This window comes from Alternaria viburni, assembly GCF_023758015.1.
Source record: "Alternaria viburni strain BMP 2772 chromosome Unknown scaffold_16, whole genome shotgun sequence".
In the NCBI taxonomy this organism is placed as follows: domain Eukaryota; kingdom Fungi; phylum Ascomycota; class Dothideomycetes; order Pleosporales; family Pleosporaceae; genus Alternaria; species Alternaria viburni.
The window spans coordinates 682411-700660 of NW_026055785.1; the positions used below are offsets into that span (position 1 = coordinate 682411).

The window sequence follows — 18250 nt, forward strand, 5'->3', positions numbered from 1 at the left end:
ATGCTGTCGATGTAGCGGATGCTCGTAGATGATCATTTGCGGAAGACGCTCATGAAGCTCTTGCGTTTGGTCATTCCTGAAGTCATAGGCCTGTCGGCAGGAATAGGAGGCGGCGCTGGGTGCGCGGCAGACGCGGACCTCTTGCCGAACTTTGAGAGTATGGGTTCAGACTTCTTGTTGACGATTCTGCTGTCGTCGATCTTCTCGTTGACAGCTACTCCGGAATCGCGGGATGCGTCGTGAGAGACCTCAGTGGTGACGACTGGTCTTGCGCCATGGTCAGCCTTGGATAGACCACGAGACAGCTGCATGGTACTCTTTGCTTTGAAGACACCAGATCTGCGCGAGCTCTTGGTCATGGCACGCTTGATGTTGCTACCAGTCTCCTCGGCTTGCTGTCGCTCCAAGCGCTCAATTTCGCCGAGGATAGTCATGCCGTTCATGGCAAGGCTCTCTTCGGGGATGGGTACGAATTTGACTACGCCACGCTCCGGCGCAACGCCGATTGACTCAGCCATGAACGTCTGAATCAGGGCGGCATTGCGTTTGTTGGTCGTGGGTTGCAGTTGCACAGGCAGAGCGTTAATGGTGAGCATGTAGGTGGGTTCAAATGAACCCCCGAGGAGCAGACACGCTGAGTGGTTGACCGTTATCATGATGGAGGCTTCTGGCCTCTGATAGCGCGTCGAGAGGTGGTGCGAGAGGTCGGTGACCAGGGTGTATTCGTCTTTGATCTACGCCAGGTTAGTGATTTGCCAAAAGAGTGGAGCTCGGCAGAATAACAACTTACGATAACGTTTGTCCGCAGCTCGGCTACAATGGGGGCATCCTTGGTCACACGGTCGCGAGCCGACGAGGCCATGCCGTCCTTGTAGGAGAATTGATCCTCGTAGAACTGTGCACGCGAGCGCGAAGTCATGGGCCGCAGGGGACCTACTTCATCCGCGGCGGCACTCGGAGCGCGGTTCCGGGAGTCGTGCTCGATGTCCTGGACCGACTGGGGCGACGATGCAAAAGAGAACTGTGAGTGCGCGGGTGAGAGCTGTCCATTGGCTTTCTCCGGCGAGAGGAGGGTGGTGCCTGCCTGTTGGGGAAATGCATTGTTGCCGGAGTAGGTCGAGGTGGACGATGGACGTGACATCTTGGCTTGGGTCGAGGTAGAGTTGTTAACTGAATGGGGCATACCGGGGGAGAGAAAACGATGGGGAATTGAGGATATAAGAGTAACGACCAGGGTTATCTGTCTGGTATGGGATTTGCCTAGATATGGATAAAGGCGTTGGTGCACATGCAAGAGCGCAGATCCCGGCGCGCTTCTCTATCTTGCAGTGTGAGACGAGGTCCGGAATGAGACGCGGTGGCGTTTGGTTATCAGCGGCCTGGAGGAAACGGAAACTGGGAGAGAGTCCGTGGGGAGTCCGTGTATCGATTGACGGTGTGGTGGAAGATGGTGCGGCAGGATGCAAGTGATGGGCGGTAGCAGTCCAGGGTTGAGGAATGGATGACGACTGAGCAAACACCCCGCAGTTGCAAAAGGAAGGCGCTGGTCGGAGAGATGCAGGAGATGGGCCCTGGGCAGAGCACGGCGAACCACTGTATGATATATTCCCATAGTCGCCGCATGCCAGTGCACTTGAGCACCAAGCAGCACCAAGCCTCAAGCATCTCGGGTAGAGCGACAGGGGTGCGGCCTCAAGTTGCAGCATCACCTGCACACGGGCCAGCCGCCCGCCATGCAGTTTTGGGCGCCTGCACACGATCGGACTGGGTATCTGACATGAGGCCTGGCTGAAGACGGCTGTGCGCTGCATCCTTATCTGGCGATGCGTCAAGTGTCGGCGACTCCAGCGAGCCCTCAGCTCTCAGGAAAGCCATGTTTGCTGCTCCAGGCGCGCCACCACCCGCACCTGCCAGCTGTGCCGACCGCGCTTTCCTCACCCTCGCTGCGACTGCCAGTTGAAAATAGCATCGCCCACAAGGGAAAGGGCAACCCCGTCCCCCCTGGTCCAGGACGTTGGCCTCAATCTCAGCGACAACGCAACACCACTCTGGTCCACTCAATCGAGGTTTGACGCTGGCTCCTAGCCCGCGCACTAACCCCGTCGCCGGCCACTCCTCCTACCCCGCCAAACGCAGCCTAGCCTGGAGCCGCTCTTCTTGGAGCTCGCTCCGGAGTCTCGACCTCTGTTCGACGGCCGCGCCTCTCGTGCCATGTCTCTGGTCTGCCTGCACTCTTTCGTCAGGAGGTACGCGGGCGGGAAGAAGCAGCATCCGCTACTCTACCTGGAGCCGCCTTGCTCGCACAGCATCGGCGGTCACTGGCACATGTCGTGGCCACATTCCATCTCCGCAGTTCGGCGCGCTGCCGAGCAAAACCACACCAGACACCAACGCCGACATGGTCACTGATGTGCATATGCCTTCCAGATGCAGAAAGGCACGACACTGCACGCGTCACAACCCAATCACTGAGACAGCCACCGGCATTCATCCTTCAATCACTTCCACGCATCATGGGTACCCAAATAATTTGTGTGCAAAGGAGCGGGAGATAAACAGCTGATGCAGGTACTAGTTCTTGTTTGTCCCAGTCTCGACCCCAAAGCGACGGGACCTAGCAATCTCCACTTATATTCAATGGACCGTACCTCGATAACGACTCAAGCTATTGCTCCTTCTCTGCCACGTCTGCGTAAGGAGTTGGGAGATAGCCAACCGCCCAACTTGACTCCTACTGTACCATGTTCACTGCGCCTCGACTTCTCCCGAAATGACTCTCCCAATCCACGGTGAACCAGCACCAATCGGAACGCAGTGCGCAGAAACCCCCTGGCTTTAAAAAATCCTCTTTGTTCGTGGCACAGCTCCATATATGTACTATGTGTCAGGCGCTCTGCACGTCAAGACCCTTTCGAAATGTCTGCTGCCAACGCCGTGTAACGACGTACCCTACCGGTCGCATAGTACCACCTCGATCTCATTTCCCCACAATTGGCTCTCAGCCTCCCGACTAAATAACTAGTCCAACGGCTGGCCTCTCTCTTTGTCTCACTGAAACCGCCTCCTCGCGCCATTACCAAGTCACGATTACACCGACTTCATTAGTCTACATACCCCATAGTGAGGGTTCGATCCAATGCGGACACTACACAAGTAACCGTAATTAACAATACGAAATGAACGGCGCCACCGTGCGGCCCGTCTCCTGGCTTGCGATGAAATGTCAAGCTTTTGAGGTGGGCTTGTGGCGCGTAAACGAAGGAAGGATGGTCTGTGTTCTCCGTCATCGTATAACGTTGTTTCTTACACCTGCTCAACGGTCGGTTGATGTAGTTTGGCTTGGCAATCAGAGACAGTCTCCGGAACGAATACGGTTGTGACAGTGTACATACCCGTGGCGGTGTAGCATAGCGGAAAATTGGGAGATGTGATGAACCAACATAAGGCGCCCATTCCAGAGGCTGTGCAGCACCGAGGACGATGCGCGATACCGAACGAATGGCCACATATGAGATGGGGCGCCTTGATTTATGGCCTGAGGATGAATTTAGAAGCCTTTTGGGGTCATGGAAGCGAACAAATGCTACCGACCTCGGTATCAGAATGTCGTTGTTGTATTTTATGACGTACACGTGAAAGCGCGCAGCGTGTTGTGGATCGCGCGGGCACCATCACCAACATCAAGCGCTGCCTCACTCCACATTTCGTGACCTCCACTGATCACCCGCACCTCAACTCAGACTCCATCTAAGCTCGCAATGCCACCTAAAAACGCGACAGCGAATGCCGCGCGCCGGAAAGGCCCGTCTTTTAACCCACCAAGACCCGTGGGTGCGCCTTCCCAAGCATCCACCGCGACGAAACGCGCCCCAGCGGCGGCATCCCGCGCGACAGGTGCCGCAAAGAAGAGCAACGCGGGGCCCTCGAAGACGGCCTTCACACCAGCCGCTGAAGTAATCGATCTATCCGACGACGATCAGGACGAAGAGCTAGCGGAGGATCTTAACATCTCCGACTTTGACGACATCATGGACGATGCACCCACTGCCAATCCACTGCCAGCAGCCGCCGCCCTCGACGAACCCGCTATTTCCCGAGCGCTCCTCGCACGCCTACTTCTAGAGAACTTCGAAGACCCGAACATACAAATACAAACAGGTGCGATGAAGCTGGTGGGCAAGTACATTGACATCTTTGTCACGGAAGCTTTCCTCAGAAGCCAGGACGAGATGAAGGCAGCGGCAAAGGATGGCGGTAGCATCGATGGTTTCCTCCAGGTGGAAGATCTGGAGAAGCTGGCACCCCAACTTGTGCTCGACTTCTGAGAGTGCTGTACACACGAAGACACGACGATCCAGCGCAAACCAGCGACGAGATGAGAAGGACAACTAGCTATTATCTGGATATATGCAGGCTTATTTGGATATGGGGTTAGCATGTAGCTCCAGGCGACAACCAACGGGGAGCTTCACACAGACTATAGCGCTGGTCTTGTGGACTGCGCCGCACCATACACGCGCTCCTCGCAGCCTATCCTTGGATGACAGAACTGTAAGGGTATTTTTGGAACACCACAAGTCATTGCGAGCGAAGACGGGTGTTCGGCCCACGGCCAAGGCTCGTGGCAGTAAGAGGTGGAGATGTCAAAAGGCCGAAACATGGACATGTACTCATCTGTCGTTTTCAGAACGAACTACTCTTCAGAAGTCAGGCCGAAAACACCTATGAACAAATGAAGGACACGTCGGCCTGGCATGTTTGAAACATGACCACATGACGCCTGGCTTCCAAGATCTTGTCGGTGACTGCTACTCCTACTGCACAGCCTGACCGACATGTAATGCACAATCTCGCAAACAGATCTTCCGGTTGCCTGGCTTGATCGGCCTTGAGATTGCCGTTGCCGCGCGTGGTCTGAAGCATCATGGGGTTCGGCTCAAACACACCCGGAACGTGGAGCGCGTCGCACCCTCAACACCTAGCTGCATCTCGACGAACACCAATATTGCGATATCGTCAACGCGACACTAGAAAAAGCATACGTTTTTTGCTTTGCACCGCACTGCACTGCGTTATCGTCGACTATCTCTTGCGTGCTTTTCAAATGTTGCAGTCATCTCACAGCGACGATGTTCGCGCTGCTAGCTACAGACAAATATACCCGTTTTAAGCCTCATTTACAGGGTCCTCAGCCGAACCAGGAGGCTGAAGCAGTTCTCGCCTCTAACGTGTCGCAACACCAACCCCATGTATCGGAATAGCTAGTAACCGCCCTAGCCACGCATGCAAATCTTTCATGCCTTAAGATGGCCCTATAGCCGTCACCTCAGGCTCTCTTTTCTTCATCTCTGCATCCCACGTTTCTTGTCACTTTGTGTTGCATTTTCCTTTGCATCTATCTTTCTTTACTTACCTCTTCACAATCTTTAATATACAACTGGCTAGTCCAGCTTGCTACTTTTCACGACCCAAAGCGCTAGTCGCCCATCCACTCTCTTGACGAGACGAGCATCGCAATACGAATCGCATACTTAATACCAATTTCGCCCTTACGCAAACGAACACCACATACACTAGTCAACATGTACTTCTCAAGAGCAACCATCGTCTCCGCCATCTTCGGCCTCGCGTGCGCACAGGAGTCTTCCATGTCCATGTCCATGGGCTCTGCTACTGAGCCAACTCTCTCCTCAGCAGTACTCGGTAGCGTCTCGACTTCCACACCGGCCGCCATGGCAGGAATGGTCATGACGCACGTAGTCCAAGTCGGAGGACCCAACGGAAGCCTGACCTTCTCTCCCTCCAACATCAAGGCACAGCCCGGAGATCTTGTCCAGTTCCAATTCCACCCCAAGGTACGTGCTATCACACTCCCTACTTCTATCTCTCCAACTAACAATACTCCAACAGAACCACTCCGTCGTCCAATCCACCTTCGACAACCCATGCACCCCCATCCAAAACATCATGTCCAACAAGACCGACGCCTTCTTCTCCGGCTTCATGCCCACCAACGCCTCCCTGACCGCCACAAGCCAAGTCCTCACCTACACCATCCGCGTTGCAGACGAGAAGCCCGTCTGGTTCTACTGCTCCCAGGGAAAGCATTGCCAGGCTGGTATGGTCGGCGCCATCAACGCGTAAGCCACACTCTCTTGTATAACCCACATCAATACACTAACACTATGCCCAACAGTCCCGCATCCGGCAACAAGACAATGGAAGCCTTCGTCGCCCTCGCCGCTCAGGCTACTGAGAACCTCTCCCCCGGCCAGGCTGCTGGCTCTGGTGGCGCATCTGGAAACACACCTACCTCGCCTTCAGCTGGCGGTGGCGCAAACTCTGGCACTGATGGCACATCCGGTGGCGCTGCAGGTGGCGATGCTAGCGGTACTGCCAGCGGTGCTCCCGCCCAGCAGACTGCCAACACTGCGGCCGCTGGTTTCAGCGCCCAGAGCTTCATTGGGGCTGCGGCGGCTGCTGTCCTTGCTGCTGTCGCTGCCTTGTAAGGTGCATGATTCGAAACTTCTTTTTCTGGTGTGATTATGGGGAGTTCATCTATCGTTGTGAAGATGGACGGTTGGAGGTTGTATGCAAGAATGGCATTATTTCAGTTTATGTGATACCACGTTATTTGCATGGCTAGCATTGATCTGAGCTGGGCTTTGCACTTGGATCTGCGGTCATTGGCGCTTTTGCTTTGAGAAATTGGTAGAAAATAATAGAGACGAATATTGATTGCTCGTATAAACTTTCTTCGGACTATTTGGTGAATGAGCATGCTCGAATTGGCCTTGTTATCTTCAGGCTCTGTCTACCACTTGATAAACATTCTTACTTTGCGACTTCAAGTTTTCTCAACTTCTACGACGAGACTCGAAGAGGCCTAAGATGGCTAGCATGCACCCTCTTACCAATCAACGTCAGCGGGGAACACGTGCGTAGAACAGTGGATGCGTATAGGTCAAGCGGTGGAGATATGCGGGTGGGGAAAACGTGCAACACGACTCACAACACTGTGCACAAAAGAGCCCGGGTAGATTACTCCAAGGAGTATGTGCAACGTCCGGTCGAGACCGACCTGAAAGCATCGTGAGGATTGGCTCTGGTGTTGCTGCCGCGGCGGATCTCGCGTTCATGCACCATGATGTCATGCAACCGAGCTAAAAGTTTTCACCCTGCACCTGCATCCGTTGCCCGCAGAGCCTCTTGCCATCTATACCCCAATCGGACGACTACGGCATGATGATCAATTGCCAGACCGCATTCTTACATACCGCGGCTGGAGCCGATAAAGGCTCTTTCTTGCTGCCGGCCTGAGGTGCCACTGACCCACTCAGACGCGACAGTCTGAAAGATTTCGTCAACGTCGCAACGCGATTAGAGCGAGGCAACTCTCTTGCGAGCGTACCTGTGTTTGTAACGGACACAAGGAAGCCAAATAAGTCAAGCATTATCGGGTGACCACCTTAGCTGCTTGAGAACTTGTGGGTTTTCGACCCACTTGGCCCATTCTTTGCTTGAGCCGCATGCAGATCTACGGACGTTTGGCCTGTCGGGAGGTGAGCGCACGTCGGCAAGAAGTGGATTAAGCACATATCTACTAGTTTTTCGCTGCATGGACGAAGCTTACCGTCACATAGTTGGGTCCACAAGACACAACCGCCAAAGAGCACCCCGACATGGCCAGGCTAGGCCCACCCTGAGACACACTTCATCGCCCAGGTCGTCGATGTCGTCGATGGCATCTATCACCCCGATCTCAACGTCAAATTTTAGGCCGATTTTGTACGAAATGGGTTCGCAACAATGGATCCCATTGTGACAGGCCCCTCTCTGAGTGGAGAGTCGTTCTTCGCAACGGGCTTTCTCCTCAGACGTCATTCTGGAGGTGGATGCCAAATGTGGACTTTTGTTGGGTTCAAGAGGGCCTTAATACCCCAACCCGCACCCCGACTCTCATCTCCAGCTTCTTCGTCCAGCCCACCTTACGATGACGGAACGCGAGTCCAGGCACCCTTCGCCCGCCCGAGCTGGGTCAGGCCCAATTTCTGAGAAGGATGATACCTCGCGACGCCCAAGCATCCCAGCCGAGACTAGCGAGGAGGAGAAGTGGCATGTCGATGTCCCTGTCGACCCTCAAGGAAACCACCACCCGTCGATGATCCGTGCAGACGGGAAGCGCGAGCTGAGAGAATGGGAGTGCTGGGATAAGCTCGCATACTCATGGCCCAAGTGGAAGAAGGCCATGTATCTGGCTTCCATTGCTGGAATCCAAATCTCCATGAACTTCAACACGTCGGTCTATCCTAGCGCCGTCAACCCCATCTCCGAGCACTTCGGGATTAGCGCACAGGCAGCGCGCGTTGGACAGATGATCTATTTGGTCTTCTATTCCTTTGGCTGCGAGCTATGGGCGCCATGGAGTGAGGAGTTTGGTAGATGGCCAATTCTGCAGCTCAGCATGTTTCTTATCAACATCTGGGAAATTCCATGCTCCGTCGCACCGAACTTCGCCACCATTATAGTCTGCAGAGCTCTTGTAAGTCTCCTCCGTACTTAGTACTTCCAATGCTGATGAGTGTCAGGGTGGTCTCTCCACAGCAGGAGGCAGTGTGACTCTTGGTCTCATCGCGGACATGTACGAGCCGGAGACGCAGCACTGGCCGCTGTGCTTTATCGTCTTGTCGTCTACGATCGGAACCTCTATCGGTGGTGTCATTGGCGGCCCTATCGAAAAATACCTTTCTTGGCAATGGAACTTTTGGATCCAGTTGATCTTCGGCGTTGCTGTGCAAGCGGTACACTTCTTCATGCCTGAGAGCCGAGCTACCATTCTCATCGATCGCGAGGCCAAGAGACGTCGCAAGACTGGCGAAGATCCCAACATCTACGGACCGAATGAACTCAAATCGCCACGAATTTCGCTCAAGGAAGCCGGGAAGATCTGGCTCCGTCCGTTTGAGATGTTCGTTCGGGAACCAATCGTCTTGTGCCTGTCGCTACTCTCCGGTTTCTCCGACGCTCTGATCTTCACGTTCCTGGAAGCATTCAACGTCACATTCCCGAACAACTTCGGTTTCGGCACACTTCAAGTCGCATGGGCTTTCATTCCTATCAACGCTGCGTACTTCTTCACCTACTTCCTGTACTGGCCCTGGTTCTGGCGCGATGATCACCTGCGCAAGAAGAACGGCCCCGACTGGATGACACCAGAGCGACGATTAAAGCCGCTTCTTCTGCTTGCGCTGTTCGAGCCTATCGGGCTGTTCGGATTTGCCTGGACTTGTAAGTTGATTTCTGAACACCATCAATTGAACTTCAGCTAATGGTGACACAGGTATGGGACCACCGCAAACGCATTGGATCGCACCGATGATCTTCTCCTTCCTCGTCGGACTGGCAAACTTCGCCATCTACTACTCCTCCGTCGATTACATGATCGCCGCCTACGGACCATACTCGGCTTCGGCCACCGGAGGAAACGCGTTCGCTCGTGATTTCCTCGCTGGTATCTCCGCCATGTACGCCACACCCATGTACAACAACCTTGCATCGTCAAGCCCCCAGAAGTCCGAGTACGCCACTACCCTACTGGCATGCCTGTCCTGTTTGGTTGTGGCACCAATCTACGTCTTCTACTGGAAAGGACCCCAGATCAGAAAGGCTAGTAAATTTGCATCTCTTCTTGCGGAAGACAGGAAGGCGGAGGGCGTCAGGCGACTCAGTAAGGCTGATAACCTTGAGAACCTCACCGCGTAAGCTTCCAGTCACGAAGTCCATGATACCCCAACTATCCTACATGACGGGTTCGGACGCGTCATTGAAGGTATTGATCTTTTCACGCAATATACCCGAGTCTTGAAACATTCATAAATTGGCCACGACTCTGTTTATGTTCTGCACATCACTTCATGAGCATGAACTGGATATCCTTGTTGTATAATAGCTATGCGATCACGAAGTCGCGGCAGAATGATGTACAATGGGTTAGCTCTCAATTTGTAGCAGGGTCAAGACTCACATTGCACGGGGACTACGAAACGTCAGATAACCTTCAGTAGAATATGATCAATACACCGACATAATTACAGCCACCAAGTGCTCATCTGACTTTCACTACAATCGATATGCTGTGTCTTCACTTGACACCACAAATTCCCATTGATATGAAACCGACCACTCTCACCGAATCGAACCGCTCAACATCAGATATCCACCCGCTCTATACTCACAATGTCAGCGTGGCATGACTCATCTTGGCCATCCGCGTTCTTGCACAAGAAGTAAATCGGAGATGTTCGCAGACATCGCTAGAAGCAATGCCCTGTATAAAACAGTGACCTGAACTATTCCCGAATAGTCCCAAAGCAAACACCACCGTGAAAGTCTGAAGCTTAGTGAACTGTTAAGCTAAGACATATTGGAAAGACACTGAGATACCGATTCGGGATTTACGGTGCCATCACATACTCAACGATAATCTCGAAGTCTATCACACATACGCATTTACCAGCATGACTTTCGGCGCGACTCAGATCCTAGCATTCTTGAAGATGCGCAAGACCAAACCGACCAGACGACCAACCGAAACCCTCACCACCACCACACCTTCCGAAAACCCCAAAGTCCCGGAAACCCAACAAAACTTCGTACGTGTCTACCCTTCCTCAGCACCACCCCGGTATGCTAACCGTCCAGCCGGCTCCTCCAGGTTCCGGGAAAGACTCAGCTTGGATATGACGGCTCCGAAGAACTCTGCTGAGCAAGAGCAACCGCGACGCTTGATGGAAAGTATGGCTATGGTGCGTGAGACCACTGTACAGGAGCATAGGCGAGATGATCGCCAGGCTTGTGTGCCCCAGGTCAAGGAAGTCGTCTCCAGTGTGTCCAATCTCATCAAGAGCGCTGTGGGGGTTGTTAGACTGCGTTCTAGGTCGCCTTCGCGGTCGCCATCATCGATTGGTGATTCTATTAGCGACGAAGAGCCTTTTTGTGTACTCGCTTACTGGCCTAAAACGGAAAAGCTGAATATGCCGCGACCGCCTCCTCCGGCTGCAGTATATCTCCAACGTTCCAACGCTGTGAGGTATCGGAATCGTCCGCGCCCGCAGTCGCGGGATCAACAAGATGATATGCTTTGTTATCACCCTGGTGGTGAGGCAGATGAGTATTTCTTGCAAGATGTCGGATATGGAAACGGGGGACCTGGACGCCATTCACATTCAGTACCCCCGGACTTTGCTCACACCAAATCACAGCAATGGGAAGGTGCGAACGTCAAAGGTATGACATACTCCCATGTTGAATGCTACGCGCTGCCTCAGGTAGGCAGTCCGCAGTATCGTTCATACGCCGATATGGTAGAGGATGGATGCCGTCCGCGTTTGCGTGTCACGAATCGCACTACTATAGATTCTTCTCCACAGTCGTCGCTATCATCAAGCGAAGGTTCCTTCGCTAACGAGGACACGAACTTCCGCGCACAGCTCGCAGCTTCAGCATCACTGTGCTACCGGACTGATGTTGATATCCCAGACGACGTCTCAGTCTCATCAACATCGTCATGGCCAGATTACCCGGAATATCACGTCGATAGAACAGATGATGTTTCTGATGGTATATCAGAAGCATTCCGAGCAGCTCGGCGTTTCTTCCTGGATGAATGGTCAGTCGAAGAGGCTGTTCCGGCGAAATCTCGTTTTTCGCTTTGCTCGTCCGAGGATGGTGAGCTTGGGGATTGTGGGAATGAGCGGAAATGTGTTGGCGATGGCGGATTAAATGAAGTTTCAGACGACGCAACAGAGGCAGTACCGGCCGTTAGACGGTTCTCTCTCGATGAGGGGTCGTTTGAAGAGGCAGGGCCAGCTGAACCTCTTTTCCCCTCGTCCTCGGTTTCGAACGGCGGTTCCGCAGACCTTGGGGTTGAGCGTTGGTGGGCTACCAATACGCCCCACGTCGATGACAACAGCTCGGCAGACGCTGATGACGAAGAAGATGAAGAAACTAATCAGTCTTTCCCGTACTACGTACGTCAGGGGCCACTGAGAGTGCGTAATGCAGCAGTATCGCTATCATCAGAAGGCTCTGTCCCGGCGAGCGCTCCGACCGACTGGTATTACACACAAGACAGCGACGAGACTTCAGAGGGAAACCTTGCAGATGACGACATGGCTTTCTACGAAGGACTCTACGAAGAACCACATCCAGAGAACGACACCGGATCGATCGATCAATCGCAGTTCGCAGACTTCGACGGAGACTTTACGGGCGCCCCTTCGCTTACCAACGGCACCTCACCGGAGAACTCCTCCAGGAATAATTCGAGTAGCGGAAGGGTGTTGAGGGTCGCGAACCAGACCTCGCCTCAAGATGGCGCCGGGACCGAGAACGATGACTGCCCGAGTGAGAGCGAATCCGATGACGAACTTCCGCAACGGGGTCGGAGTAGAACTAGAAGAGCGTAGTAAGTCGTGTCTGTCTGCGACCGGTCTTATATTCGCATCCAGTCAATTCAACGTGAACCACACGTGAGAAGGGGACTGTAGGATGAGGTAGGAAGAATGCCACCAGAAAAACTTCAGGGAAGTAAATAAGAAACTGAATCCAGAGATACGCAACCCTTTGACGAGTCAATGACTGTAAATTTTGGTATGAAGTTCTGGCGGTGAGGAAGAATACCGTGGGTAGATCGACAGAGGATCTGAACGTTTACTGCTATGAACAGTGCGGAGACGCAGAGGTATTGAAGGAAACATTGCGTTCGGAGATTTTGGGAAGTAAGATTGGACGTGCCATTAGAGAAGTGATCAGTTTAATGAAAGAATGCTTACTATGTCTTTGGTGTATTTGCGTCGATGTTTTGGTGATGTACACAGCGCGTGCACGCTGAAGCTTCAAGGTGCGCTGCAGCAGGCTCGCGTCCCCCCTTGCCGACAATGCAGATGAGGCGCGACATTTGTCACCTCTAGATGAACTGGTTCATTATGCGAGCGCTTCTAGTCTCGTCCGCTCTTCCTATTTTCATCCTGAAACGCGTTCCTGAAATGTCAGGCAATGTCGCGTCGCGGGTCAGAGTTTCGGAACTGTGGCGGTGCGATGGTCCTTCCTCTTCGGAACTTGGGAAGCACTGATGTTAGCTGCAAAACTTGTTGAGATATTGGAGAACTGGATGGAATCTGCTATGCAGAGGACTTGTTCAGCATGTAGGATGTTGGTATGTATTTCATCGCGATGATCGATGGGGGCCAACGGGATGCCGATGTCATAATGTCTGCCTTGCCGGCCCGGCAGCGGCGTAGCCAGGAATGGCGCCTCAGCGCTAAACCCACTCGTCCCCCGCTATAGCCACAATCGTCACAGCGCATGGATGTGTCCGAGTGGGCGGATCCATGGCCGACAGCTACCCCCCAGCCATCCGATGGGGGCAGCCATGGACTACTGCGCCGCTGCTGCGGAAGGCCTTGGACGCCTATCGCAGCTGCCTTGTGCTCTCCAACTTTGATATGTGCCTGTGACTACGCGACTGCTAACCTCCTGTGCTGTGTAACGTGCCGCAGCCTCTACTGATCGCGCTCAACAGCATCTTGGTGACATAGCTTACAGCAGCTCCTTAGGCAGTGCTTGAGGGAATTGGACGCTCCTTTGGCAGTGTTGGAGGTTTATTTGAGAGAGAACGCATTGTACCTGGCTTTGGAAGCTCATCATGGAGGTATGCATCAGCTTATCTTCGCTTTTCGAGTCACGTCAGCTAACCATTGCGCAGAACACTACTACAGAACCATACCGCGACTCTCCGGCACGAGACCGGAGAACATCGCCTACCCACCAAACATCACCCAGCTCCTCAGACTCGTCCGCAACCATAAAACCGCTGTCCGCAACGCCTCCTCCCTACGCAGACGAAGAGCCCTACCGCGACGACCCCCAAACACCAACAGAAACAGCACCCTCGACGCGTCAAACCGCTTCACCGACCCACCAACGGCAGTCACAACGCAGTCCACCCTACCAACCATACACAGACTCACCACCCCACACCCCAGACGCCGACGACGTCCCCCTCGCCCACCTCGTCTCCCACGCGTACACGCAGTCGACGGAAATATCTCACCAGACCAACGATGCTTTCTATCCAGCCGACGCACCACCACCATACGCAATCGCAGTCCGACAGTCGTATCGCGACACGCTCGTGCAGTATGTACCGCGCGGCCAGCACGGGGGTCGCGAGGAAGACGAGGAGAGCCAGGTTGGTGTGGATGTGGTCAGGCCGGATGATGTGAGGTATTCGGTTGAGAATATTGTTGCGATGTTTGTTGTTGCGATAATGTTGTTGGTTGTGTCGGGGGTGCTGGCTTGGTTGGCGTTTGGGAGTGGGCTGGTGGGATGATTGGGATACAGCATTGTGATTTATGGTACACAGGCGAGCATTCTACACGGCTTTTGGATAGGGCGGTGGGATACTTGTTGGCGTTTACGTCGGATACATCGGATACATTGGATACGTTGGACACATGGGATACACTGGGTATATTGGAACGTTGGATGGTCGCATTTTGAAATCATTTTAGCACATACTTCGCATAGCATCAAGACATTGCCATTGGAAATTCTGATCGAGTCTCAAACATACGCATGGAAGTCAAGATCTACTGGTTAACGTGCTGCACAATTCGACGCTAGCATACCGTGACCGAACAGGCCCGGTTCCAAGTTTAGACACCAGCCTTACGGACCCTGGTGTGGAGAGTTTAGTGGGTCCGTAGCATGGCATCGATGGGCATCGGAACAAAGAAACGCGAAGATAGGACGAACTCGCAAACTGCACAGAGATGTCAAGCTTGTACCTTTGCAATTCGAACCCATTGCTCGCATAGGGCAAGGCATCCGCAACGTGCAACCTCAGGCATCTAGAGTGCTGAGGTGAGCAGTGAGCAGCGGACCCACCCAGCTCGGGCTTGTAAGACGGATGCATCAATGATGGATTGGTCAGGCCGCCAGAGTCAACTGCTTGAGGGAACTATCTTGTCCTCTCCAGATTCGGCCCTGCTCAGCACGTGGTGTTCGGCCGGGAATAGTCGTTGCATGTCGCTGGGGTACCGCTGGGAACTGGACAGAACAGGCGTGTTTGACAGCGGCTCGACGTGGCTGGTTGTGAGCGATATCCTTAGTATGTGGCGTAGGATGCCCAGGATGCTGACCGGCGGAGAGAGACCCGCTCTTTGTGTACAATTCACCCCGCCGCGTCAATTTCGCCAGCAAGCGCCGTGGCCAGGGACTTGAAGTGTTGGGTGTGCGCGCGCTGCATCTGCCGTGTCAAGCTCGAGGATACTTTGCCTGTCCTCCAGCTGCCCCAGCCAATTCCGGGACTGCGCCGCACCGCGTTGGCGGGCTTTCCTTCACACAGCCTTGCAGCTTGCGCCGTTTGGACCGCGCCCAGCTTGCTGTCAGCCGCAGCACCGCTCCCAGATATCCTGCACCGCACCCCTCCCGCCTGACCTCCCTCCTCCCTCCTCTCTCATGAGTTCCATGAACGCCCGTTTCAAGAACCTAGTGGGTTCGAAACGCAAGAGTTCCTCTCACAATCCCTCGCCCACGCCCCAAGGCAATCCCGCCCCCACGGGAGCGCAACGACCGACGTCGCTATCGCCCCAGGCTTCGAATTCCAGCAGCACCTCGCTCCCCATGAACCAGCAGAACCCCCTGGGCCGCCCGCCCTCGTACACCTATGCCCCGCCCGGCGGCCTCGGTGCGCCGCAACAACAGCACGGCCGGCCCGCGAGCCCTCTGCCGCCCATCAACACGGGCGCGCCTGGCTACCCGCCCCAGCAGACCCCCATGGGCTACCCGCCGCAGGCTGGCCCGCCTGGCTATCCTCCCCAGGGCCCGCCGGGAGCTGGACAGTACGGCCAGGGCTACGGCGCTCCACCGCCGGGCGCTCCTGCCCCTCATGGTCCCCCCACAACATACAACAGGCCCTCGGGCATGGCAGAGGTAGCGGGCGAAGGTCGCTCCAAGGCCCAGCTCATTGTGGGCATCGACTTTGTGAGTAGCCTCAGACACCACCGGACGCAGCAGCAGCTAATCATGCCACACAGGGCACCACCTTCTCCGGCGTCGCATTCGCCTTTGCGACCAACACCGAGGCCAAGGAAGACATCATCACCGAATGGCCGGGCGCGGGTAACCAGACAAAGCAGAAGGTGCGCTAGACCGACACTCCCACATGCACCCGTTAACCCTTCCCAGATTCCTACCGTCCTCTACTACGACCAGTACCAGAAGGTAGTCGGATGGGGCCCTGACATCGCCGATGCTCTGGCCCCCACGGGCTACCCCAAGCCTGGTGTGCAAAAGGTCGAGTGGTTCAAGCTGCAGCTCATGCTGTCCGGAAACACATACATCGACCCCATCAACCTCCCGCCGCTACCCCCGGGCAAGTCTGAGATCGATGTCGCCGCCGATTACCTCTTCCACCTGCGCCAGGCGATGCGGAACCAGCTGCAGAAGACACTTGGTGAGGTGTTCAATCGCGAGGAGCGCAACATCAGATACTACCTGACAGTACCCGCCATCTGGAACGACGCTGGAAAGGCTGCAACGCGTGCGGCTGCCATTCAGGCTGGTTTCTTGCGGGACGAAAACGACAACAGACTGACCCTCATCACCGAACCCGAAGCCGCCGCCATGTTCTGCTCAAAGACCGGTCTGCTCAACCTCAAGATACACGACGCCGTCCTCATCGTCGATTGCGGTGGTGGTACCGTCGATTTGATCGCCTACGAAGTCGAAGAAGAGCAGCCCTTCTCCGTCGCCGAGTGCACAGCTGGATCCGGAGACTCGTGTGGTTCCACCGCTCTCAACCGCAACTTCAGCAACATCCTGCGAGCCAAGATTAGGAAAATGAAACTCCCAGATGGCTCCAAGACAGCCGGTAAAGTGTACGCCAAATGCATCATGGACTTCGAGAACAGGATAAAAGCCGATTTCCGAAACAATGGTCAAAAGTGGGCTGTCGACGTCGGTATTGAGGCTGAATTCCCTGAGGCTGGCATTGAGGAGGGGTACATGACCTTCACCAACGAGGAGATTCTACAGTGCTTTGAGCCTGTGGTTAACCGCATTCTCGAGCTTGTCAGGAACCAGATTATTGCTATTCAGGCACAGAACAGGTCATTGCAGGTAAGCAGTCACAGATGTCGAAACAAGTCACTCTCAGTGCTGATTATAGTAGAACGTCTTGGTGGTCGGTGGTTTCGGTGCCTCCGAATATCTCTTCCAACAAATCAAACTCCACGTCCCGCCCCAATTTCAGTCAAAGGTCGTCCGTCCCATGGACTCCGTCGCCGCCATCGTCAAAGGAGCCGTTACAGCCGGTATCACAGAGCGAATTGTCACACACCGTGTTGCGCGTAGACATTACCTCATGGCCACTCTCCAGCCATTCAAGGAGGGCCACCATCCCGAGCAGTACCGTGTTCCGTCTCTCGACGGCAAAGATCGCTGCAAGTACACGCGCCAGATTTTCGTGCAAAAGGGCCAAAGAGTCAAGATTGGCGAGCCAGTCAAGGTCTCGTTCTTCAGACAGGTCGCGCCTGGTGCGACGCTCATGTATGAGGATATACTCTACGCATGCGACGACGATGTTTGCCCGGAGTACACCAAAGATCCTCGTAAGTGAAAAATATATCTGAACGAAATGTATGTACTAACAGCGAACTAGGTATCAAGGAAGTCGTCACCCTCACTTCTGACCTCTCACGGAAGAACCTCGAAAAGGACTTCGAACGCATGGATACCCCTCAAGGTACTTTCTACCGCGTCTACTTTGACATTTACCTCACACTCGACGGATCCGAATTCAACGCCGAGCTTGTCTGCCAGGGCGAGGTCATGGGCCGCTGCACTGCTCGCTTCAGATAAAAACATGACAATTCGCATCTTGATAATACCGAGCAAACTACGCACGACTGTTTTTTTCGAAAAAGTTGTTAATCTGCGGGAGAGCAAACATACTTTTGGACATTTTACTACCGGGATACTGGGCACGATGTATGGGTAGACGAGGACCATGATTGCGACTGTCTCTTCTGCGCGCGTCCTCTTTTATCTGTCTTTTTTGTGGACCATTTTTTTCTCCTGACGATCTGGTCCAGGGCGATTGATGATGTTATATAAGCATACCCCCTCTTCAAACGTTTGAAATAGCAAAATCTTTATCATTGTTTCAATTGGTGCATTTTCGATA

The 18250-nt window shown here is 54.1% G+C and overlaps 8 protein-coding genes across 8 annotated transcripts; 7 read left to right on the forward strand and 1 right to left on the reverse strand.

The window, feature by feature from the left end:
• Positions 1–32: 32 nt before the first annotated feature.
• Positions 33–1141, reverse strand: J4E79_007564 (uncharacterized protein; the record flags this gene model as incomplete). The annotated part of the gene is made up of 2 exons (XM_049356428.1): positions 33–734; positions 791–1141. The coding sequence occupies 2 exons, from the start codon at positions 1139–1141 to the stop codon at positions 33–35; spliced, it is 1053 nt and encodes a 350-aa protein (XP_049209315.1).
• Positions 1142–3758: 2617 nt separating this feature from the next.
• On the forward strand, positions 3759–4325 carry J4E79_007565 (uncharacterized protein; the record flags this gene model as incomplete). The annotated part of the gene is made up of 1 exon (XM_049356429.1): positions 3759–4325. One exon carries the CDS (start codon positions 3759–3761, stop codon positions 4323–4325), a length of 567 nt encoding a protein of 188 aa, XP_049209316.1.
• Positions 4326–5582: 1257 nt separating this feature from the next.
• Positions 5583–6509, forward strand: J4E79_007566 (uncharacterized protein; the record flags this gene model as incomplete). Its single annotated transcript, XM_049356430.1, has 3 exons — positions 5583–5855; positions 5911–6140; positions 6197–6509. 3 exons carry the CDS (start codon positions 5583–5585, stop codon positions 6507–6509), a joined length of 816 nt encoding a protein of 271 aa, XP_049209317.1.
• A 1484-nt stretch (positions 6510–7993) lies between these two features.
• J4E79_007567 (uncharacterized protein) lies at positions 7994–9762 on the forward strand (the record flags this gene model as incomplete). The annotated part of the gene is made up of 3 exons (XM_049356431.1): positions 7994–8542; positions 8589–9288; positions 9341–9762. 3 exons carry the CDS (start codon positions 7994–7996, stop codon positions 9760–9762), a joined length of 1671 nt encoding a protein of 556 aa, XP_049209318.1.
• A 755-nt stretch (positions 9763–10517) lies between these two features.
• Positions 10518–10765, forward strand: J4E79_007568 (uncharacterized protein; the record flags this gene model as incomplete). The annotated part of the gene is given in 2 exon segments (XM_049356432.1): positions 10518–10684; positions 10702–10765. 2 exon segments carry the CDS (start codon positions 10518–10520, stop codon positions 10763–10765), a joined length of 231 nt encoding a protein of 76 aa, XP_049209319.1.
• A 419-nt stretch (positions 10766–11184) lies between these two features.
• J4E79_007569 (uncharacterized protein) lies at positions 11185–12467 on the forward strand (the record flags this gene model as incomplete). The annotated part of the gene is made up of 2 exons (XM_049356433.1): positions 11185–11286; positions 11430–12467. The coding sequence occupies 2 exons, from the start codon at positions 11185–11187 to the stop codon at positions 12465–12467; spliced, it is 1140 nt and encodes a 379-aa protein (XP_049209320.1).
• A 1238-nt stretch (positions 12468–13705) lies between these two features.
• On the forward strand, positions 13706–14392 carry J4E79_007570 (uncharacterized protein; the record flags this gene model as incomplete). The annotated part of the gene is made up of 2 exons (XM_049356434.1): positions 13706–13711; positions 13766–14392. The coding sequence occupies 2 exons, from the start codon at positions 13706–13708 to the stop codon at positions 14390–14392; spliced, it is 633 nt and encodes a 210-aa protein (XP_049209321.1).
• A 1130-nt stretch (positions 14393–15522) lies between these two features.
• Positions 15523–17925, forward strand: J4E79_007571 (uncharacterized protein; the record flags this gene model as incomplete). Its single annotated transcript, XM_049356435.1, has 5 exons — positions 15523–16047; positions 16101–16205; positions 16252–17184; positions 17237–17675; positions 17726–17925. 5 exons carry the CDS (start codon positions 15523–15525, stop codon positions 17923–17925), a joined length of 2202 nt encoding a protein of 733 aa, XP_049209322.1.
• Between the last annotated feature and the right edge of the window lie 325 nt (positions 17926–18250).